Below are 24,273 nucleotides of genomic sequence, written 5' to 3' on the forward strand. Positions count from 1 at the left end.
ATCCCTATATAAATCATTGTCTAAATATAAGTTGCTCATAGTCAGTGCTTGAAATACTTAGAAGAAATGTCCTTTGTTGCTGTGGTTGTTGTTGTTGTTGTTAGATGATGATAAGATAGCCTTTTTGCTACAATTTCTGTATTCTTAATAAAGTTTCTGACCATGTAACTTCTTTAATAATTTTAAGTAATACGTCGTTTTCCTTTTCTGGATTCCACAATATTTCTTCCCAGCCAAAAGAACTCTGAACTTGTAACTATGCCTGTCAGTTCTTCACATTTATGGCGCAACGTTGCTGAAGAGTTGCAATTCACAAATATACCCCTATTGCGAATTTATTTTGTAGATTCATCCCTCTCCACTCTCCCCCTTCTTCCTCTTTGTTAGCCTCCCTTTGCCGCCACCACCTTTTCCCTCACTCCTTTCTCATCTAACCTCCTCTGTCAGCATGATTGATGATATTAGAAATAATTTTACCTAAAAATTACTATATCTTTATTTTATAAAAATATTTATAAAAAAATAATTTATTATAATAAAATTAAAATATTAAAAAGAGCTTGTCTAGATCAAGACGTGTGATATATACTGTTCTAAGAACAAGTTTTACCTCCTATATGCAGGTTTGCGGTGTCTTGTCCTCAAGGTACAACAATACGACTCAGTCCGATCATTCTCCAACGAGCAAGATTGTTGGAAGGCTTGATCCGACCGACTCTTTTAGATGCTCAGAAAAGAAGCAAAGATAGAAAGTACGTAGTTAAAGAGTAAAAAAACTTTCTATCTGTGGAAGAAACGCTCGAGAGACAGAGTACCAGTGAGAGACAAAAGGATTAAATTAAGTTTGGATTATTTTAGAGAAGCCTATTTATAGACTCCATCTGAAAGACCGAAAAAACGTGATGATTCTAAATATACATCATGTTTTCGAAACACCATATTTTTCCGAAAACTAACATTTTCTTCTAAAGAGTCACCCAAATACTCACTCGCTAGATAATCCAACTAATTGAAGTCTCGACGAGACAAACTCCGGGTAACCTAACCTCTTCCATCTAAGAATGGTGGGCACAAGTTGAACCTCCATTATAATATATATATATATATATATATTTAAGATAATAAATAAAAAATCTCAACATTTATTTTACCTAGTTTTGGATTCGACCGTGATCAAAATAAATAACAAAAAAAAAAGTCCCAATATTTGGTTTAATTAACCTCTTGTTATTTTTAATTTCTTTCTACATAGGAGAGGGCATTAACAAAAAAAAATCGAGAAATTATACCCTACTCCACGTATCGCGCGGGATCTATCTTGGTTCCGGTGGATCTCGAGAAATTACACGCTACACTATGTGCACCATGAGGCGCCAATTATAGCGGCTCCTTTCTGCAGGAGTGCAGTCGGCTCTCGTACCTAGATTTGCTCCTAGCGGGCACTCTCGATGTGGTCCAGGGTGTAATTTCTCAACAAAACCCCTTCCGTTTTTAAAATTCTCACCATTACTCTGCCAAAGAGGGGGGAGACCAGGAGGGCTTCTCCTCTACCGCAACCTCCCTCCTCTCTCCTCTCGAATCCCTAAAATTTCCATCAATGGGTAGAAGGCCAGGCGATCCGGGCGGCGGCAGGAACCGCGCCTCCATTTGGATCGTCCTCGCGGTGCTTTTCATCTCCTGCTCTCTGGCCTACATGGTCGTCTCCGTGGCCGTCCGTCGCCCGGGCAGCATCTTCTCGGTCTCCGCCGTTGGCCCGGGCCGGGCGTCGGGCGGCGAGGTGAGGGAGATGGTTGGAGGAGGAGGAGGGGAGGAGGAATGCTGCAGGGGAGTCGAGCATCTGGAGCTCTGGGGGGCCGCCGTGAAGTGGGGCACCGATCACAAGTTCAACACACCGAGGGAGTGCTGTCTGGCTTGCAAGGCGATGTGCGGTGGTTTGGATGGACCGTGCCTCTGCGATTCGTGGGTGTTTTGCGGGGATAAGGAGCGATGTGGGAATAAATTTGGGGAGGTCAGTATTTTCTGCTCCATCTTCTTTTTTGAGCTGACTTTTTTGTTTATTGATGTGTTGGATTAAAGTTGCCTTTTTTTCTTAATCGTTGACGTCAAAATTTCGGGAAAGGAGGAAGTTTTATTCTTTTTGTTGGTTTTTGATTGAAGTAGTTAGACGGCTGATATTGGATGTGACTCGTTCTGTTTTCGTTGATATTTATGTATTTGCTTGTTCTTAGCATTTGAGATTGTTAGGAATGATATAATTTTTCTGCTTTAATGTGCTTGATTTTTTATTCATTAAAATGGCTAGATAGTTGTTCCCTGGATGCATTTCCTTCGAGAATGCTTTTCTTTGTAAAGAAAGATGCTTTGATTCAGTATGTTTAAATTGTTCTGTGGTGAGAGAAGATAAGTTGCCGTGATGCCGATCTCTTAGGAGAAACATGAGTTGAGGAACTTGTGCCCCTTCTTAACCTTCAGTGGCGCTCTTCATATCTCCATGAAGGCGATAGGAGTGATTGGGGATGGAAGGCCAAGTGAAGCGTCGACATAATCTTTTTGCATATTTCATATTGCATTACATTCTTGGCCTCCTGTGATGTGGTCCAAGGGAAGGTTTTGGCTTGCGACAAGCTCACTGAAAGAGGTTATGATTTGGATCGATGTTTTTCCTTCTTTTGGGAGAAATCATCCTGCTAATTTCTTAGCTAATAATTTCGCATATTTTCTTGGTATTTTGGTGAGTTCATTTTTCTCTCCACTTCCTTTTGACCTTTTCCCTTGTAATGGAATAAATTCTTGATTTCCAACAAAAATCATATTCATAGTTTTGCTTCGAGTACATAAGATGCTGCTGTAACCAAACAAAGTTCTAATAAATTTTCTGCTTCTCTACCAACAAGAGTTATATTGGATAAAGAATGACATCAAGCTACACTTCCAGGCTGGCAAAACATTATCCAAATTATTAAGAAAAAAAGGCTTAACAGTGAAAACATTTCATCATCATAGATCTTTTGCGTAGCCTGTACTGTAAAGAATATATGACTAATTTGAATGATGCCCCATAGCCTTCTAAGCTTTTTGGAAGCTTATGCAAGTTCATATCTTTGTTGGAGACAGTTCATGCTTGACTTGACTTTTTTCCCCAAAAAACTTGTGAATTTTTATTTGATGGTTGTTCATAAAGACAGTGAATTTGATTTTTTTTTTTCCCAAGATTCCACACATCAACGCAAATGGAGATTTATCAAGTCTCGGACACGATAATTAAACTTCTACCTGATAGAGAATTGATGGTTTATCTTGCTTTTGTCCTCAGTGCTGGTTGAAAAAACAGAAGGATGTCTTGTTTCCTGCTCTGCAAGAGTCCGGGGAAAAGGTTATTTGGACTTCTGGTCTCATTTTTGGAAAAGGAGAGGTAAGTTTTGAAAGTTCAGAGTATTTGTGATATAGACATTCTGTGTTAACCTTCCTTTGCTACATTATACAATCTTCATGCATTTTATGATCCTACTATTGTTATCGTAATACTTTCATTCAGATCTCGTACATTTGACACTGCAATTGTATTGTGCTTGCCAATTTGAGGAAAGGTACCATGAACTTGCTTTCTTTATAGTTCATTGAGTTCTCATAGAGCCTAGACTTGGTTGTTGTATAAACTTAGGTTCACAAACTCAGTGCAACCCAAGTTTCATGCAACTAAATTAAGGGGCTGAAGCAGTGATATGTGGCCCCACTGTCCAATTTGTGGATACACTTAAGTCCATAACGTTAGATCATCTCAAGCAGAATAGGATTACTGGGAAAGAGTACAAATACGTGCCAAAAAAATTACTCGTAAATGAGCCCATGCAAAGGTATAGGGCTATCATTGGTGGCAGAGAAGCTTCATCTGATCCTCATAGAAGTAATTAAAGGCTGAAAATGGCTTCATGAGGAAGAAAATTAGGGAAAGCACTATCAATATGTGACTTTGTGAACTACCAACAACCAAGTACTAGGGAATTCATGCAAGGCATGATTCTCGTAACAGAAATCCCATATCTAATATATCAAGGTTTGATAATGGTTTAATGGTCTCAAGCCAACAATTATGGCTCTGGTACCATTAAAAATGTAGACCAAATGTTCAAGCATGCCCAGAGTGTATAATACCATATTAAGCTGCATGTATATAATCTGTGGACAAGTCCATAATAAGTATAAAAGAACGCATCAGTGAACAACATAAGAAACTAGGCAATGTGTAAATGTTGATTGTATGTTCTCTCTCACTACCGCTTACTGTTGAAGACCCAGTGATGCCTGGAAAATTTTACATTTAATCCAATTAAGCTTCCAACATATTAAGTGATTTATAACTGATATGACCAAATGTTAGCAAAGTGATTAGAGATGCCAATGCTCCACGGTAAGCCGAGTAATAATCTGCTTAGGCTCAACTCATTATATGAAAGAGGTATTCAATCTTGATCTGATATAGAGCCGAGCATGACTGAGCTTGATATCAATCCGTGCTGAGCTTTCTTATATTTTTTCTTTTTTTTCTTCCTTATTGAAAGTGTTCAGGGTTTGCTTGTGTACGAGTGCCTCCCCTCAATGGGCTCCTCTCTTGTGTACTCCTCTTTCTCCGCGTGCATGTTTTCTATATGAAATATGAATTGGCCACCTCCCCCAGGAGTTATTAATGATGTTAAAATTGAGCTTTTTTCCTGGTTGAATGAGCTCAATCAAACCTGCTATTAGGCTGACACTGAGCTGTTTATGAACAACTCAATTCATTTTGCAGCCCTAAGAATGATAATTAATTTACTGAAATTGAAGGATAAATCAACTAAATTGGCATTGAATGAAATGAAGCAGTCAATAGCAGCTTTAACAATTGATCAGTTGGGGATGTTTCTGCCTATATCCTCCCTCAGCTACAGATGAAGAAAGAAGGATTTTGATGTAGCATTATGTCCACTTTTTGTTGTTCGAAAATTCCTAATGGGTCCTGTCTTTTGAATTTTATACATGAAATGTGAAGTTTGCTTCAGTGCTTTGCTTTATTAGGTGAGACAACTCTAGATAGTGATTACAAGTGGTGATCATGCTGTCCCTTTGGATAAAAAGAACTTGCACGGTACACCATGTCTTCCATGTAACTTTGCACTTTACTTTTTTTCCAAGAAAAAGCACTGGCATACAGAAGATTTGAGTACTTTTTTTACTTGGCATCCACATTCTCTTTTCTTATAGTGTACCATGTAAAATTTTCCATAGGGACAGCAAATTCAATTACAGAGTGTGGTATGGATGACAAAAAATTGCAACATTCCGGATTTTCTGCTTTATTTCTACTTATTTTTTTAAATATTTAAGATAGAAGTCAGGGCGATGCAGTAAATGCTGCCACACTCTTCACTTAGTACCAAATGTTGTTAGATTATTAGTTATAGTCAAACTATTTTGTCCATAGATCCTCAAAGGCTCCAACAGAAAACACCACTTTTATATTTAAGAAAAACTAAAAGTGGTTGTTAGGAAGTTGGGACTCTAGCATGTTGCCGGTATGTTATATAGAGGATTACAGTGTTAGCTCATGTCTCACTAAGGGTTGTCCTTTCCTTCTATAGTAGAAAAAGCTTCTAATCATTACATTATTGAAACTGTATTGTTTAATTTTTTTTCCTCAAGCAAACTGTATTGTTTAAATTAGTTGATATGTTTTAACAATTTGTTATCCTAGCATTTATCTCATTCTTTTCCTTTCTTTATTCTTTCTGAATAACAACACCTAATTCTGCAAAATAATTCTTTCGTAAATTAGCAATTTGGTATTATGAATAATATTCTAGTGAACATAAAGAATTTACAAGCTATCTGTTTGTTAAATTGATTACTTACTATATAATTTCAGAAGTAGCAAATCCTCATAATTTGCTTTTCTTTTTTCTCATATAGGGCATTGTCGGCTTCGAAACAGATTATGGAACTCTTCATATCAAAGTAAGTGCTAGTTATCCTAACTATTCATATATGGCAAAACCTCTTTGTAGATATTTCTTAATGGAATGACTTGGCTTCTCAATTGTCACACATAGAAAAATATGTTCATGACCATCCCATAGGATGTTAATGTCTTTGCCAGCTTAACTATTCTGATCAATAATTGTTTATCTTTCACTGTGTTACCTTTATTAAATAGTTTAATCTAAGTTTCTCTATTAGGGTTATCTTAGTTAATCTTGTTAATTTCATTTGTTTGCTTTACCTCTATTTTAGCTCTAGACATCTCTGTTTCAATGATACGATACATTAGGTGTTATTCTTTTGATTATTTGAAGTGATAATTTTGCATGGTTATCTACAATTGCTTTTGGAAAAAAAATCATTATAAGCATTGGCAATTACTTATTATGTATTTCCATTGATAAGATGTTTCTATAGAAGATGGCGAGGTTAAGAATAGAAGTTTCACAGGAGCATATAGGTTGGTTTAAGTAGCAAAAATAGCTAGATATTTAAGACATGGAAGATGTGATTAGACACAAAACTGTCACTGCTCTCATTTATGAAGGTAAAAGAGATCTTCATAGTAATACCAGTTATCGAGTAACTCAATCTTCAAGCCATTTCATTTTAGTGAGAAACAGCCTTTGGTGTAGAAGCTATCACCTGCAGCCTTTGGTGACAAAAGAAAGGACATTGCATTTTAGTGACAAACAAGCCTTTAGTGTAGCAGTTACCACCTGCAGTCTTTTTTGACAAAAGGATCTTCCTTCCTTTCTTTCTTTTCAAACACATTAACTTCTTCTCAAAAATGGTAAAACATTCCGCCAATGGAAGGACCCAAGTTGACTTTCAAGTCTCCACCTTGTAGCATACTAGATGTTGTACGCACCTAAAGACGTGTTTTTAAAATGAATATCTGCGACACATCTGTCAACCTCTCTTGTTACTGTCATAAATCTTAAGTGCTTCTATCTATAGTCTGAGATACCGTATTTACCACGAAAGGACCATCTCTTCTAAAGCATACTTGTTTGTTCATGGTTACATTTAATATGGGTAGGTGAAACCCATTTCTCTGGTTTTGGTGTTCTGTCAGTTTGATGGCTTCCATTTTGTTCAAAGCTAACAAAGTCATTCTATGTGGTTTCAATGTCACCACTTCTGGTAAAAGCGTTTGGGAAAAATGTTGGCAACTTTTTTCATTCCCTCAGATTCTACGAATCTGAATCTTGTGATCTCATGTAAGCACAAAATGTGGATATATATAGCGAACCATGTTCATCTACTGGCCAAGTTGCTGTATTACCACTTCCACCTTACGTTTTAACATTTCAAGTGCATGTGCTGCGGGTACTTAGAACAATGTTCCTTTCATTTTAAATATCTTCTTTTATTTTTTGTTTTTCCCTGCCAGCAACATTAGTTTCTGAATATAAGCAGTGCAACTGCTTTAGCTATCCATGTACATTCTCTGATAGTTTAAATTGATGCAGCTATTCCCCGACTGTGCTCCACATTCTGTGGCTTATATTGTTGAGCTGTTGCGATTGCGTCTCTATGATGGTTGCCAAATTCATCGAGCTGAAGGACGAGGCCATTCTTGGGATTCTAAAGGGAACCACATAGCAGATGTAAGAATACTCATATATCACTTTAGCATTTGAGTTTTGCTCCCACCTGTTAGTAGTTCATTACATAAAGTATCAGATCATCGTTGAAGTGGAACAGATTTTTGACCATATAACTGAGTCATGTTATGTCACATACTCACATGGTATTCTTAACATGCAATTTACTTCTTGGTTCACCTGATATAATGTAAATCCTTACGTTAAATGAAAAGTGATACTTAGGTTGCTATTGCATGACATGGACTACTTCAGCTTTTTCCTCTATGCAGCATAGTTAGAAAGGAGTGCATGTCTTGGCAGATAGAAATAAGATAACCAATTCGGTCTTACAAGCAAAACTAAGAAACTGCTCTGGAAATGCTCTTCACCTTTGCAGAAGATTTCTTCAGCTCGATTTATAAACTAATTTTAACTTAGCAATTTTATTTGTCATGCTGATAGCAATCGGTTTGTTAAATTTAAAAAATAAATGTCAACCTTGATTTTTTGATACAATCGAGCAATTTTCTAATTTTCAAAGTTAATTGGTCCCTATCTAATTTATTAGGATAAATTTACAAGCAACTCTAAAAAGACCAGAGTTTCTTAACTGAAGCATGGGACAAAATCTAGGTCCGACGAGCTATATACGAAGGTCCTGTTTGGTATTTCTGTAGGTAGTAGAGCTTTTGTCTGAAAAACTGAAGTATAGCTTTCACTATTTGAGCTCTTAATATATATTATAATAGTATTATATTATATACTATAATATGATTATAATGGTATTAATATTATATATTATATATTATACATATTCTATTATTCAATATTATACTATATTAGTGGAGTGTGTGTGTGTTTATATTATATACTATTATCATACTAGTATCATATAATAATATTATATTACTATAAATGATTATAAAAATATATTTACCATGACAATATAATAATATTCTTATAATATAATATAGTATATTTATATTTTACTAATATTATGTTATATTATATTGTTATCATACTGTACGTTATTATAATGTATTGTTAATTTAAAAATTATTTTATATTTAATCTAAATGATATAATAAATAATACAATATTTCTTTATGGGTGACTACCACGTAACAAAGAATATCATGAGTTTAAAATTCAAAATTCTTAATTGTACAGTTGGCAATAAAGGACAAACTTAAATGATTGTGGCAATAAAAGTATTTTTAAATTAACTTTAAAAGAATTCCTTTATAGGGACTTGAACCCGAGCCTCTTGGGTGGGTAAGCTTTTGAAAACAGCTTCATGACTCTTCTCTAGTAGACCTTTTCGCTCAAAAGCTCCAAATTGGAGCTTTTCCCTAGTCGATTTTTTTCAATTTTTTAGAGGAAGTAGAAAGCTTTTCAAATTTTTACTAAACACCACAAAATCACCTAAAAGAGCTTCTGGATCTCTAAAAGGTGCTTTCTAGCTCTTCAAAAGCAATGCCAAATTGGGTGTAGATGCTAGATAGTAGGTTATCAATTTCACTTTCTAGGACCTTTTTTGGTTGCAAAATAAGATGGAATAAACACCCTCTTGAAAAAAGCCACTTTTTTCCATGAATAGAATAGGCATTTTGAAAAGTTGATAGCATTCATTTTTCTTTTTATCCTAAGGCAAACTATTCCACCCTATAGGGTGAAATGGTTCACTCCAGGTTAAAGTGAGTCAGGGATAGTTTAGCTCATTAATTCTGATCCAACTTATTCGGCAACCAAACAGGGCCTATAAGGTCAGCAATTTGCTTATTTCCTTACTGCCTCTGTGAAATTTATAGTTCACTAAATTTCTTTTCTTTTGTCTGTTCTTATGTTCTGCCTCCAATTTTGTTGCTGCTGTTGTAAAAATTAAAATAGTTTTAAAGTTGTTAGTGATTTTATCTTGGTTTTCACTCCAAATTTTGTTTGTGGAGTAGAAATTTTCATCATGCAGTACAGATTGTGCACATATAAAACTTCACCTTGGAGTGCTTTTCTGCTGAAATGAGCAAAATAAAAACCTTATGAGGTAATCTTCATCATGCCAAAGCATGATCTGATCCCGAGGTTCAATCTCAAGATTGCTGCTAATATGACGTGTTGGTTAGATCCATATATGTTCTACAAGGTCATGCCAATCATCATTTGCTTGAGATATTTTAAGCAATTCTTATCAATATCCAGTTAAGGAATCTGGTGACTTCCCTTATCAATCCCATGTGGCAGGAAAAAATCATTCTGCTTGTAGCCAGCCAGTTTTATGACAAACACTCAGCACCTATAGCAACAGGAGAAGTTCTTGATAAGCATATCGTAAGGAGTACATGAAACATTCTTTCTGCAATTTAGTCCTGGATGGGGGTTTGTAATTTAAAAATCCATATCAGTGCAGATTCTTGCAATAATCAATTTTATACTGGTAATGGGAAGCACTGCCAGACTAGATGGTTCTGCTGCCAAAGCTATCATAACCAGCATCTCTAGAACTTGCATGGAATGACCCACTAGCCTGAGCCATGGTTACCTGGAGGATTTTTAGCCCCTTTCTCAAGCTCTTAATAATTGGCTTATAAAGTTCAAGGCCTACATTTTGTCAAGATTTAAATCAACAGCAACATCATCACTGCTTGTGAGGATAAAAACCCAGCAAGGTGATCCACTGCTGGGGTAACTTTTCCTGAGGATGCTAATAAAAATTCACTAATTGATTCACTCTGAAGATGAATGTATCTTAAATAACTGCCATGGGTCTATTTCTTCAATGATAGTTGAATGAACTTATCTCAAACATACATTACCTATCTCTTCATACTTCATAGTCTCCGCAAAGCCCTAATCCCCTGCATTAGCTGGCTTCTACATTTATCTAATTTGGATTTTGTCCCATTTTCCAATCTTGTGTCTGGCTTGCAGTCGTGGTTTGAAGGTATCCAGTTGCCTGTTTTGAGTGCCTTCTCTTGCTCACTTTTATCTATTCACTTCCTTTTTACTCCCTCTTCTGCTCAGCTAGCCACGACAGCATTTACGAATATAAAATATCTACAAACTTGATATTGTGATATCAGCGGAATGCTTGAAAGTCATATTATTTAAATTCCAGAGATTCTGTTTCTGATATTGTCATTCTAGATACTCAAATGGCTTGCTCCCAATGAAACGACATGCTATGCTTGGTGGTTCTCATGTATATCTTGTTTTGTTATTGTGATTTGCTTGTTCAGATTTACATTGTCAGTTTCAGCATCGTATCTCCATTCACATACTGTTTTGCCTCTTAAGTCAGTCCCATGCACAACAGCACTTACGACTTGTTTATTCATACAGTAAACTCCTAAATGCAGTTTTCTTCTCTAATTTCATTATTTTATGTTTTATCACACATGCTAGCCTGCTAAAGGTGTTCATTCTGAAGTTTGTTTTCCCTCCACACTAATGTTTTTCTCTCATGAACTATATAGGCTTCTTTTGGCCCTCCTTATGGAATGATTCAAGGAACACTTGAAGCGGGGGGGCTTCCATTCGAAAAGATACCAGCAGAGGCATGCCCCACAATTAGAAGGGGGTCGGTCGCATGGGTTGGTTCGGGCCCAGAGTTCTTCATCAGCCTAGCAAATCATGATGAGTGGCAAGGAGCATACACGGTTTTCGGTTCTGTTCTGCCCGAAGACATGGAGATAGCAGAGAAAATAGCAAACCTCCCAACGAAGCCAGATGTCTGGAATAACATTAATGTGTCAGTGTTGGAAAAACCTGTCCCTTTCGGGCTCAAAAGAATCACAAACAGCCATGGTCATCTCAACCTCAATGCAAATTCAAACTCTACTTCAAAGGAGTCCTAGTTACCTGTTGTCTGGCGTTGATTCACTTGCTAGCTCTGAAGAGTTGTATTCCTGGCCCTGCTGATCTCATTTGGCTCTTGATGTATGCTTGTTTTTTTGTTGTATACTGCGGACTGAAATGGGATGTACTCCTTTGTTAAGCATATAAAGCACCAATAGAAGTTTATTAATAAAAAAGGGGATAAAAAAGAACGAGAATCAAAAAAAGGCCGGAGCAGCTCCTTTTCTGCAAATTGTTTTTGGTGTCTGTTCTCTGTCTGTTGGTGTCGTTAAATAAATTTTATATAATTTAATGAGCTTTGGTTAGCTCCTATCTAGATGGATGTTCTCGAACTCTTCATAGAAGATTGGGTCGAACAGCCGTGCATCTCTTATGGAGGGGGTTCCTGTCTTTTAGCTTTTTTGCGTCTTTCTGGTTTCGTACGCCCGTCAATTCACAGCATATCATACTCCTTGATCCGTGTTTTAGAATGGGTAAAATGGGGAGCCCGTAAGCAGTTGCCCGGAGTGCGGCCAGGGCGTGCATCCCATGTGGAGGTCCGCCTAACGCACATAGAACTCGCATCCTGAACTCGCATCCTGATCCATCTGGGGTTCATCCTGGTCAACCAAGTCGCGTGTTCCATGTGGGCAGGCCGTGGCAACCGATGATGCAATGTATGATTGTAGTGCACAATCTGTTCTCTCTCTCTTTACCCCTCACACTGCTTCTCTCCATTAGTATAGGTGTGCACTTGCACACCCATGTACTTGTGTAAGGCTGATTTAATCTTCTTGTCTTATAGATGCATGATATGTGACCTAAGATTTTTGTTTTAGGGTAACTAGTATTTTTTCAATAACAGAACCATTTCCCAATTACCTAAATAAGTATTCAGGTTGGAAATTTGTTGCAATATATCCAGCTAGCATGGCGAAATACTTAACGATTTTTTTCATTTTTTGCAACCAGTTCATGTTGTTCTGGAAAACATCATGCATCCCCAGCGGCCTCCATGCGTGGTATCCACTATCTGAAACCAATTACAACCTGTAGATACAGAAGCCTACATGCATGACTTGCTTCTTTGCCAAAAAACATCATTCTTGTTTGCCTCTGTTTTTAACAACAAATAACAAATCGCATCTCCATTCATCTTACATTCAAGAAAAAATTATTAATACTAGAATTCTTATCACATGACATAATCAATTTAGTGTTTTCATGATCTACAATGTTTAACATGCATATAATTGGACACAAAATTTCAAACCAAATGAACTCTTTTAAAGCCCAAAAGACTGACTCTACGTAAAACCTGCATACAAATGCTAAGCACCCGTTGGTTGGATAATGCAGCATTTGCATTTATCTGTGTATCAATGATAATAACTAAAATCATTCACCTTTCCCTTTTCTTTATTAATATAATCACCGCCGTTCGACAAATACATTTAACTAGAAGGACTAACCTGTAAAATGACAACTTTTTTATCCTGCCCATTGCGGCATTACCCGCTCACAAGTTCGTGAGTTATAGCTAATAAGTCACGTGCAACGCGCGTGATGAATTCCAGTCCGTCCATGGCGTCAACGGTCAACCAGCGCTCTACCCGTTGCACGTCTCCACTATAACAAGCAGCAAACCCTACCTCCTCCCTCCCTCCCTCCCTCCCATCCCCTTCTCTTGGACCAGAATAAAGTTATCCCAAGCAAGAATAGTAGAAGAATAAAGTTAATTCAACGCGGAATGGCAGAAGAAGAATAAAAGAACAAGAAGTATAGAACAGGGAACGAGAAGATGCTCCCGTTCCAGGAGCAAATAATCTCGGACCTCCTGGAGGACCCCAATGGCGGCCTCGTAGTCCTCTCCTCCGGCCTCTCCCTCCCCTCCCTAGTCGCCTCCGTTCTCCTCCTCCACCACCCCTCTCAAGGCTCCCTCCTCATCCTCTCCGCCTCCGACTCCCAGAAATCCGCCATCGTCCGATCCCTCCGCCGCCTCCATCACGCCGATTCCACCCCCAACCCTAACCCTAATTCCGACCCTCCCCTCCCCTCCGACATCCCCGGCGACCTCCCCTCCCACCACCGCACCGCCATCTACTCCTCCGGCGCCGCCCTCTTCGTCACCCCGCGCATCCTCATCGCCGACCTTCTCAACTCCCGCGTGCCCCCCTCCGCCGTCGCCGGCCTTCTCGTCCTCAACGCCCACCGCCTCTCCGACACCTCCACCGAGGCCTTCATCGCCCGCGTATTCCGCTCCCTCTCCCGCTCCGCCCCCGTCCGCGCCTTCTCCGACCGTCCCCACGCCATGGTCGCCGGCTTCGCCAAGGCCGAGCGCATCCTCAAGTGCCTCTTCATCCGCCGACTCCACCTCTGGCCCCGCTTCCACGTCCAGGTCTCCGCTGACCTCGAGCACAACCCACCGAAGGTCATTGATGTCAGGGTTCCGATGACCCCTGCCATGAAGGGGATCCAGACCGCCGTGCTCGAGGCGATGGACGCTTGCCTCAAGGAGCTGAGGAGGACCAACAAGGTCGACGTCGAGGACCTCACGGTCGAGAAAGGATTGTTCAAGTCATTCGATGAGATTGTGAGGAGGCAGCTCGACCCCATCTGGCACACCATTGGCAAGAAGACCAAGCAGCTGGTCAGCGATCTGAAGACCCTGAGGAAATTGTTAGATTATCTCGTCAGGTAACACTATTTATTTCCCCCCCTTTTTATGGACAGATTATCGCTTTTGAGAAATCTTGTTGGTTGGAAATAAAAAAAAGTTTCTTTCCCCCCCTCTCGAGTGAACTTCGGATTGTACATGTTGCCAATGTTGATTTCTGAGTTCTGGTCTCTGGCAATTGTAACTAGGTATGATGCTGTGACTTATTTGAAGTATTTGGATACACTGAGAGTGTCGGAAGGAGTTAGGTCGGTTTGGATTTTTGCTGACTCAAGCCATAAGATATTTGAGCTTGCAAAGAAGCGTGTTTACCAGGTGGTCCGAGCAGATGGTCTGAAAATTAGTGCAGATGGTAAGAGTGCCCCAGGCAAGAAGAGGAAAGCGAATGATGATCACAAGAGGGAGAAACAACGCGGTAGGTGCTTGCTGACACACTTGTTTCTTCTTTGCCGATATCGTTCAAAAATACAATGTCATGTGTCAGCGAAAGAATGAATTTGGGAATTCATTCTTTCCAAGAAAACTGGTTCAATGAAACTCCAGTTGATCAAAATACATGAGACATCATGCTGTTTTAATGGACTTGTATTTTCTCAGAAAGTGGAGCTGCTCTTTCTAACGAGACCGATGGCGGGAGGGTGGAGTCAAATGTGGGTGTGGTGTTAGATGAAGTTTTAGAAGAAGCACCAAAATGGAAGGTGTTACGTGTGAGTGAGTGAGTTCCATTGCTTTTCTTTAAAAATATCTGGGCTTCAATCTGTTTTTTGACTTATTAAGGAAGTAGTTGGGGGGATTTCTTACATATTGTATTAGTAGGAAGTTGTATCTTTAAGAAAATAATGGGCTTTGTTCAAATAGATCGCTTAAATCTCTAATGCATTTTCCCTGTTTTATGTATATAGCTCTTGTAATTTGTTAAGCAAGTGCTATTTTCTTTAAAATTGTGGAAGTCAGCTCATTCTTGGATCATGTCAGCATATTTAGTTCCTTAAGTGTGACCTTGTCATATTAAACTTATGTATATTTGAAACTTCTAACAACAGTCAACTGTGGGAGTGCTGTGATCGATTAAGATATAAAATATATGGGCTTAGGTTTAGATTTACATCTAAAACATTGCATTGTGAATGAAAATTATGAAGTTATTGACAAATACATGGTTTATTTTTTCTCAGCAAGCATTTAAGTATTGTTTCATGTAATATTGGAATCATTTTCCGTACTATGTTTATCTCTTATTTCTTAGTTCCTTCTTTAAATTTCCCATTAGCTTTATGGTTTTGCAGATCATTGTACTATAGATGAATATTGTGAAATTAAATACTAATTAAGGTCCATAAGAGCTCTAAGATCCATGAAAATTGTGTTGGTATTGCCTCGTATGGAATGAAGAAAAGGCCCAGTCCTTGTGAATATGTATAAGCTTGTTGAGCTCAAAATTTTACGCTGAACTTTATAATCTTGCAAATGAAGCAATGACGATTTTCTAGTGGAAGGGTCCTCTTGTTAGAATAACATTTTAAAAACAGTTACATTAACAGATTTACAACGAGCATGTTGATGATGAAATTTTAAAAAATGTTATTATTCAAAGAAATGTTGTCTTCATCTAAGTTAAAATAATACCTTATCTCCAAAACTCTAATGCTAGCCCAAGAAGAATAAAATAATGAACTCTAATTATCCGTTCTTTTTTTCCCAAGAGCATCAAATGAAGAAACTGATCTGAAGTTTTGGCACTTGCCAACTAAACTGAAGTCTTTGAGAATAAAAATGATTTGAATATCTATAAAAATAATTATGTGTTCGTTGATGCTTTCTTCTATTTAGAGGTCACATGTTTCGGTCTTGTTTCAGAATGTGCCAAAAGCAACTAAGATCATGAAATAATTACTGCAGGAATTGCTGGAAGAGATAGAAGAAGAACGCAGAAAGGAAACTCAGTCAAGAGAAGGACAACTTATAGTTGAAGATGGAAGGGATAATAACAACTTTGTCTTGGTAGCTTGTAAAGATGAACGGTCATGCTTGCAGTTGGAAGATTGCATCTTTAAAGGCCCAAATCAGGTGCCTCTCCACAGTTTTGAACTTGTTATAGTAGTTTGTTTTGGTTGTCAACATATTCAACCCATAGCAGTGCCCAGTGTGTAGTTTTGGCTATCCTTTTCCCATACTCAAGTTAGTTTCCCTCAACATTCTATATTCTTCCCCCTTTCTCTCTTCAGGTGATCTCTTGAATAATTTGCAAAGGTTTTAAGTTTACCTATCAGGTTCCATGGCTTTATATGGACTTATTATTGGTACTAAGCCTTCTTCCAATTAGTATGTGTTACATTTATTCTTATTACATTGTGAACTTTCATTTGGATAACAATCTGCAAAATAAAGACTACATTACTTTTTTAATATCTCACAGTTAATCGGCATATGCTCTATGTTTTTGTCTTTTTTAGTTGGATTTCATTGCACATCTAAATTAAATTGTTGGTTTTGTTATTTAAGAGGAGGTTTATAGATACAAGGACTATCTTGCTTCCATCTTCGATCAGGGTACAAGTCTTTTTTCATTTGACAGGTCCTGCGAGAAGAGTGGGAGAAGTACTTGCTGGGCAAGGCTCAGTTGCAGGGCTTACGGAAACGCAACAGAAATAGATCTCAGGAGCCTAAAGGCTTTGGTTTACTTGACGGTGTGGTTGCTAGTGGATCTAGTGAGAGTACAGAACCTAGCAGCATATCCAAGCTTGAGAATGATGCTTTGTTAGCAGCAGCATCAGAGATTAGCAATTTAGTTAAAGAAGTAATTGATGTTGGAAATGATTCTCGACCTCAGACTAGAAGAAAGGGGTCTGGAAAAGGAAGAGGGAAAGGGAAGCCAAACAAAGTTGTGGCAAAGGTGCAAGTTTCTGGAAAGAAAAGTGAAAAGCCAGTGGAAAACAAAATAGTTGACAATGCCAGTTTAGAAAAGGGGGAACAACAAGGTGAAACTGATAGTGTAATGAAAACACAAGGTGAAACTGGTGCAGAATCATTACAGGGTTTTCAGGAGGTAGCTCTAAAAAGTTCATCTGACGGTAAAGGTGTTCCTCGGAGGCAGAGACAAGAGTCCGCTACTGCAGAGTTTACTGATGCTAAGCCGCTTCCACCGGTGCAATTTTATGCACTAGACAGTGACCAGCATATTCTTGAAGTCTGGAAGCCTTCTGTAATTATTGTGTATCATCCAGATATGACCTTTGTTAGAGAAATTGAAATTTATAAAGCTGACAATCAATCAAAAAATTTGAAAGTTTATTTTCTGTTTTATGAAGATTCCACTGAGGTGCAAAAGTTTGATGCAAGCATACGCAGGGAAAATGCTGCATTTGAAAGTCTGATTAGGCAGAAGTCCCTGATGATGATCCCTGTGGATCAGGTATGATTTCCAACCACTACTCTCTCCATCTTATTAGTATTATTAAGTTGTAAACACTTTGCTTTTTACTTTTTTGAATACCTGTTCATATTATTCATAGTTTCAGACTGGTATTAGCTTAGATATTCATGTGAACACAATGCCTATATGAGTTCGTGTAGTTTATATTCCTTTTATATGAGTCCGCTATGCAGTTATATACCTTTTATATATAGAGTAAATGGACCTAAATATATACATCGTACTGGTAAAATTCTTTTCACTCATTCTTTCCCCTTTATCATTTCTGTTTTGATTTTAAACTACTTTAGACCTTTGTACAGCATGCACCATCCTGCATCTCTGAATTTTAAAGCATTGGACTGATGCTATTTGTGATTTAGATGTTCTGAATTTATGTTTGTCTTGATTCTGGTTTGGTCATCAGATATCGATTTTGATGCATATTTTCATTATTTGCACAATTTCCTTTAGTCTATTAAATTTGTGGAGCCTCAGATAGTCTATACTCTCTTTTAACTTCCTTTGCTCCTAAAATTCACAATTTTCTTTAACCTTTGCTTCTTTTCCCTGAACTATTCCCTTTTTTAATATTTTATGAGCAGATATTGTTTGATGAACTACAGAATTAATTTTAGATTGAATCTAAGAGAAGAAAAGAGTTAAAAAAACCTTAAATTCTTCCTGGTCAGTTCAGTGTGCTAAGTGCTTTGAGTTTAGGTATCAGTATCTCTGGACAGGAGACTGTTCTACCTTCTCTCTTGCAATCATGATTCTTCATCTAATTGTTATTTAGTTATCTTCTTCATGTTTGCAATTGTGGATTTGATGTTTCCTATTCGCTCTTTCAGTCTGCTGCAAGTTCCTGATTGCCTAATGGTGAAATCATGTTTGCATGGACTTTTTTTAAATTCTTTTAATATTCACTGCTCCCATTTATATTGGATTTCACTTTGCCCAGGATGGACGATGCATTGGACCTAATGCTTCTAATGAGCCACAGTCAGCTATTTCTCAGAACTCAGTTACTAGAAAGGCAGGTGGTATAAAGCCAAAGGAGAAAGAAATGCAGGTATCTGCTGTGAGGAACCAAGATAGTTATATCTCAAGTACTTCGATTCAAGGATGTGTCTGATGTAAGTGTTTTTGCAGGTTATAGTGGATATGAGGGAGTTCATGAGCAGCCTTCCCAATGTTCTCCACCAGAAGGGCATGCAAATTATACCTGTTACTTTGGAAGTTGGGGATTATGTACTTTCACCTTTGATCTGTGTTGAAAGAAAAAGTATTTCAGATTTATTCCAAAGCTTTGCGTCGGGCCGTCTCTATCATCAGGTGGAAACAATGGTCCGTTACTATAGGATACCTGTGCTTCTAATCGAATTTTCACAGGACAAGAGCTTCTCTTTGCAGGTATTGTGTCATTGGAGTTAAACTATGCCATTTTTCTGAGACTGTTGGATCTTGTGTATGATTTGGGAGCTTCAATTTTAAGAAGTGGTCTGACCACAAATTTGCAGTCATATATTTATCTATTTGATTTGAAAGAGTCAGATATTGTCCTTACAAATTGCCCGACCCTTGTCCTTACAAATTGCCCAACCCTTGTCCTTATTCCTATTATTATTATTTTAATTTTTTTTGGTCATAGCTAATTTCACTAGTATTGAGACTTTGGTGAAATAAAACTTTAACTTTTGATTGTTGCCAAGACATCTTATATATAATTTATGTACTTACAATGACCAAAGTATTATTATCTAAGCTACATAGATAAATATATTCTTTTGGGTGAGTGGATTAACTTGTTCATGGCATATTGCAGTCTGCAAGTGAAATTGGTGATGATGTTTCACCAACCAGCATAATTTCAAAGCTTTCGCTGCTTGTTCTACACTTTCCTCGCCTGCGCCTTGTCTGGTCGCGGAGCGTGCATGCAACAGCAGAAATATTTGCATCACTCAAAGCAAACCAGGATGAACCAGATGAAAGCAAGGCAATTAGAGTAGGTGTGCCATCAGAAGATGGCATTGTGGAAGATGATGTAAGGTACGATACATTACGCAAGGTAGACCTTCGTTGAATCATCTACATTGTACCTTATATGGATATGATCAGTGATCTGAATTGATTATTGACCATGTTTTCAGAACTTTAAACAGGAATAGGTCATGCTTGCATCATTGTTTTTCCATCTATAATAGGAGATTTTTGCATTGTGTTACATAGTACTAACTATTCTTGTCAATAGAGGAACTATATGAATATTATATTTTGTGTATTTGTACATTGAAATTTGTGTACCGTTACTTGTCATAGTTGTTCTGTTAAATTGCAAATATTTAAATGCTACTAATCATTGGATCAATGCCATCTTTCTGTCTGAAGATGTTCAGCAGAATGCTATGGAAAACTCCTATTACACTTTGATCTTTTCCGCAATGAAGGAGAGGAAAGCTGGTACCTTTCTTTTATGTGCGAATACATGTATTACACTTGTTTAAGAGTTAATTATGATTTCCAACTTTAAGGAGGTCTTAATCGTCTTTCAATTAGGTCAAAAATCTGTTGCTGCTTGAAATTCACTCCTGTTGCATTTTTCTTCTTAGAGATCACACTTGTCACTCTTTTTTGACATACCAATAGTCTTAACAAAATGATTTGGTGGGCAGAGCATAGGCACACGGACATCACCGCACACATACGAAACTGGGTTAATCATGTGCTGTAGAAACACCCTTCTTTCCTCTCCTATCTCAAGATTCTCGGTGACTTGGAGATGAGATGATTTAGGTTGGTTGAGACCTGACATGGTCTTGACCCTATCACTACTATATGTCTGAGTGTATCAACCAGGTGCAGGTTTCATAGATAGATTCATTCTCTCAGTCGGTTTTATGCTGACTAAATTGAATATGACCCAATGCGAACAGTCCAGAAAGTCAGGTGAGGTCTGTAAAATTCAAATTCAGTCAGAATCCAATACCTGTGTAGTCAGTATACTGCTCTGATTCAGGTTATAACCTTTTAGATCCATTTGAATCGGGTCTTGGTCATGTTGGCCCCATCTCAGCCTATTTGCCCCTCTAGTCATACCATGCTTGCGATGCATATTTCATGCTCTTCATCATCTTTAATACCTGTGCCCTCTTCTTCGAGTTGAAGCATTCACTTTATGGGGGCACTTCTACATTGACATTCTTAAGTGTTGGTATTGGAGGAAAAAAGACAGAGTAGGAAAAGGAAAGAGTTGGCACTGGTTAAATAACTAGAATGCCAGTCTTGACGTTTAATAACACAGGAATAAAGCCATGGGCTATGTGTGGTCGTTTCACTGCCAGGGGCCACGCTGCTATACAATATATACTTGTATATCCAGCCTAATCCAGCACAACCCATTTGCACCTTAATTTTCCTTGACATGCTTGTGACATGTCTTGTTGTTGCAATTTTTTATTGCCACTCATCTTCTGAATTCCACCTGCTTGCCCTCTGTTTTTGGGTGCACTTTCAGTAGTCCAACTGAAAAATTCGACTGGAATACTGTGTATAAAGCCAATTTTACCTTAAATGAAACAATAAGGGACATAAGATTTTGATGCCATATGATGTGCATGGTCCTTCATCCAGCTGCCATTGATTTTCTATGCAAATATTTTGATCATAATTGATAGAATATGTGAATACGCAATAGGTTGTTTCTTTATTCAGGGGAAGCTAAAATTATGATTTTATACTTGTCCCAGAGCTGAAAATTACAACACATCTGCAGTTGAGTTTTTGAGGCGTCTACCAGGGGTGACAGATTCAAATTATAGAGCACTGATGGATGGATGCAGAAACTTGGCTGAACTTGCCCTTCTTCCTGTTGAGAGGCTAGCAGAACTGATGGGAAGTCAGAAAGCAGCTCGGATGCTGAAGGAGTTTCTTGATGCTAAGTGCCCCACCATGTTGTAATTCTTAAGCAACACCAATTGATTTTGAGAAGTCTCAACGTGTATGCATATGTTTCTACTAGCCTGTCTGAAACTGTGGACCTATTTGACGTAGACATCTACAGTTCCACACAACGAAGGGCATCATGGATTTTACTGTGAAAGATAAATTTCAGCTCAAGGCAATTTTCTCATGCCACTCCAAGGTTGATCCAGGTCATATATTCATATTATTTTATTGTGCTTTCAGTTAGGATTGTTTCTACCCAAGGGATTCGCTTCTTGCTGATCATTTGATCAACCAGAGTATCCATCAATATATATTACAATTTGTTTGTAATTCTGATTTTATTGATGTAATCCTTATATCTGCATCTTTGCAAGCACTAACTGCAACATTTCTTGTTGTAGTAATTTATATTGTTTTCTGAACTGGTTGTAGTAATTTATATTGTTTTCTGAACTTGTAAGGATCTCTTTGATCAAGAAAAAGATCTGTAAGGATTTCTGCATATGTTTGCATCATTTTTTCTCTTGTAATTGTGTGTGTATATACATCTGCGCAGGCACTAACTGCAACATTTCTTCTTGTTGTAATGTATATTGTTGTCTGATCTTGTAAGGATTCTCTTTAATCAAGAAAAAAAGCTCTGTAAAGATTTCTGCGCATGTTTGCATCATTTATTCATTGGTAATTTTTGTGCGCGCGCGTGTGCGTGTGGCTATTTTCTCCACATCACTTTCGGCTCTATGCTGCAAAACGCTCTATCGTTTGAAAGGCTGGATCTCTGTGGACAATTTGGATGGAGCGATTTGCGAAACAACCATGCCTTCAGCAACTCAGAACAGGCAGCAGACTGCTGCCGTCAACCTCTTCTTCAGCCGGACCAGAGAATTGGCAAATAAACAAACAAGGAGAGGATACCTGATCGGAACTTTTCCGTAATCGTATGGCCTTTTCTTCTTATAATTTTTATAATCGTATGCCTTTTTTAATTATTTATCCTTAATAGTTCTATGTTTTTTTATAAATATGCTTGTATTTTTTGATGTCCAGTTGTTCCAAGCTTGGATGCGCATTTGCCTGTGGCTTCTGTTCTTTCAAATTTTTGAATTTTTTCAGATTTTAATTTTTTAAAATTATTATTTATTGCATATATAGATATTTTTTTGCTGTACCTACGTTCGCCTTTGCAACTCGTCGTGCAGCAGCAGCGGCAACGCGCCCATTAGGCCTTGCACGCTTATTTTCGAAATCTGGAATGGAATTCACTTGTTTGCTTCTTTTTTTTTCTTTTTTTTTTTGGCCTTGTCGGTGGCCAGGACAAATTAGGCTCTATTTAGGGGAGCTTTTGGAGGACCAAAAAGCATTTTTTGGTCCTTCAAAAATACTTTTGGATGAAAAAGAGTGTTTGATAAAAATTTCGAAAAGCTATTATAGCTTTCCGATAAAGCTGAAAACAGCTATATGCAAAAAGTTCCATTTTGGAACTTTTCAAAAACGTATCCCACACCTCTTCCTCTCCCTCACTGTTCCCTCTCTCTCTCCCTCTCCCTCTCTATCTCTTTCTTCTCAACGCCGCCGCTCCTGTTTTTTTTTTTTTTGGGAAGCAGCCCGTAGCTGCCCACGATGGTAGCCACCACCCGTGGCCGCCTTCCCGGCCGCTGCTGTGGCCTGTCGCTCCAGCGAGCCGGCACCGATGTTCGGCGTGCCGCTGCGACCCACCACAGCCGCCGGGCGGTAGGAGGTAAAACAAACAAAAAAAAAAAAAGAGGAAGGGGCAACCATGGCTGCCGCCTCCCCATCCCGCGGCCCGCCGTCCCGGCCCCCTTCCGGTACCGCTGGCCTCGTGGGATGAAAAGAAATGAGAAAAAAAAGGAAGGAAGGAGAAGAAGAGATGAAAAAAGTAAAAAAAAAAAAGAAGAAAAGGAAAGAAAAAGAACAAAGGGAAAAAAAAGAAAAGGAAAAAAAAGGAAAAAAAGAAATAAATAAATAAATAAATGCATAAATAAATATGTATATAAATGAACGAATAAATAAATAAATAAATAAGATAATAAATAAATATATTTCAATGAAATAAAATAATAAATAAATAAAAATATTAGTAATTATTTAATCAATTTTATCATCTAGCTAGAAAATTTGTTAGAGAGATAAATAGTCATTAGAAGGGTAAAAAAATAATTTACACTAATAATTATAATATTTTATATCTTTATTATTATATTATACTATAAATATAATATATATTATATTATATAATAATATATTAATGTGTTATGTTAAATAATTTAATATTATATTATATTATGAAAAATTAATTTATTTTAATAATTAGATTACTATTATGCTATGCTATACATTATCATATTACTATATTATAATAATACTATTTTACATTATAGTAATATTATACTATATTATATATTATGTATTAATATATGTTATATTTTATTATGCTCTGTTATATAATACTATGCAATGTTCTTTATAGTAATTTTGTGATACAAGAGTACTTTCTTAGTTTACTTATCAAATACATGTTAGTGCCACAATATTTTAAAAATATAGTTACTAAATATTAAATATTTTTTTATAAAAATTTTATTTTATATAGTTTTATTGCCAACAACTTTACTGCGAACGGCTCTTTCAAATGGGGCCAAAGCACCCCGTTCTATCACCCAAAAAAGGGGCAAAAAACGCAAAAGGACGTAACACCCCATAAAAGATCCAATTTTGTTGTGCACGCGCCCGGTGTAGAAATCATCAAAGTTTTTCAGTTCGCTCGTGGCGCAATCAAGGCGTTT

General features: G+C 37.5%; 2 protein-coding genes across 3 annotated transcripts; both read left to right on the forward strand.

Annotated features, from left to right (window-relative positions):
• Positions 1-1,444: 1,444 nt before the first annotated feature.
• Positions 1,445-11,688, forward strand: LOC103710775. Its single transcript, XM_008796658.4, has 5 exons — positions 1,445-2,008; positions 3,314-3,412; positions 5,944-5,988; positions 7,488-7,625; positions 11,075-11,688. Exons 1-5 carry the CDS (start codon positions 1,598-1,600, stop codon positions 11,453-11,455), a joined length of 1,074 nt encoding a protein of 357 aa, XP_008794880.1. The 5' UTR covers positions 1,445-1,597; the 3' UTR covers positions 11,456-11,688.
• Positions 11,689-13,094: 1,406 nt separating this feature from the next.
• Positions 13,095-21,984, forward strand: LOC103710777 (DNA repair endonuclease UVH1). Of its 2 annotated transcripts, none has more exons than XM_026806112.2 (9): positions 13,095-14,132; positions 14,301-14,527; positions 14,710-14,819; positions 16,012-16,179; positions 16,688-17,524; positions 18,486-18,596; positions 18,677-18,937; positions 19,350-19,592; positions 21,271-21,497. In XM_026806112.2, exons 1-9 carry the CDS (start codon positions 13,237-13,239, stop codon positions 21,274-21,276), a joined length of 2,859 nt encoding a protein of 952 aa, XP_026661913.1. In that variant the 5' UTR covers positions 13,095-13,236; the 3' UTR covers positions 21,277-21,497. The 2 variants fall into 2 exon arrangements, with proteins under 2 accessions (XP_026661913.1, XP_008794881.1); XM_008796659.3 differs by having other exon boundaries at positions 13,237-14,132; positions 19,350-19,573; positions 21,271-21,984.
• Positions 21,985-24,273: the final 2,289 nt, after the last annotated feature.

This window comes from Phoenix dactylifera, chromosome 2 (genome assembly GCF_009389715.1).
Source record: "Phoenix dactylifera cultivar Barhee BC4 chromosome 2, palm_55x_up_171113_PBpolish2nd_filt_p, whole genome shotgun sequence".
Lineage (NCBI taxonomy): Eukaryota > Viridiplantae > Streptophyta > Magnoliopsida > Arecales > Arecaceae > Phoenix > Phoenix dactylifera.

Bases quoted from the DNA above. Each gene is read 5' to 3' on its own strand.
- LOC103710775 (XM_008796658.4), top strand. From the start codon at position 1,598: ATGGGTAGAAGGCCAGGCGATCCGGGCGGCGGCAGGAACCGCGCCTCC. The intron at 2,009-3,313 runs GTCAGTATTTTC...TTTTGTCCTCAG, and splicing joins GTGGGAATAAATTTGGGGAG to TGCTGGTTGAAAAAACAGAA. The intron at 5,989-7,487 runs GTAAGTGCTAGT...AAATTGATGCAG, and splicing joins ATGGAACTCTTCATATCAAA to CTATTCCCCGACTGTGCTCC.
- LOC103710777 (XM_008796659.3), top strand. From the start codon at position 13,237: ATGCTCCCGTTCCAGGAGCAAATAATCTCGGACCTCCTGGAGGACCCC. The intron at 14,133-14,300 runs GTAACACTATTT...AATTGTAACTAG, and splicing joins TTGTTAGATTATCTCGTCAG to GTATGATGCTGTGACTTATT. The intron at 17,525-18,485 runs GTATGATTTCCA...CACTTTGCCCAG, and splicing joins TGATGATCCCTGTGGATCAG to GATGGACGATGCATTGGACC.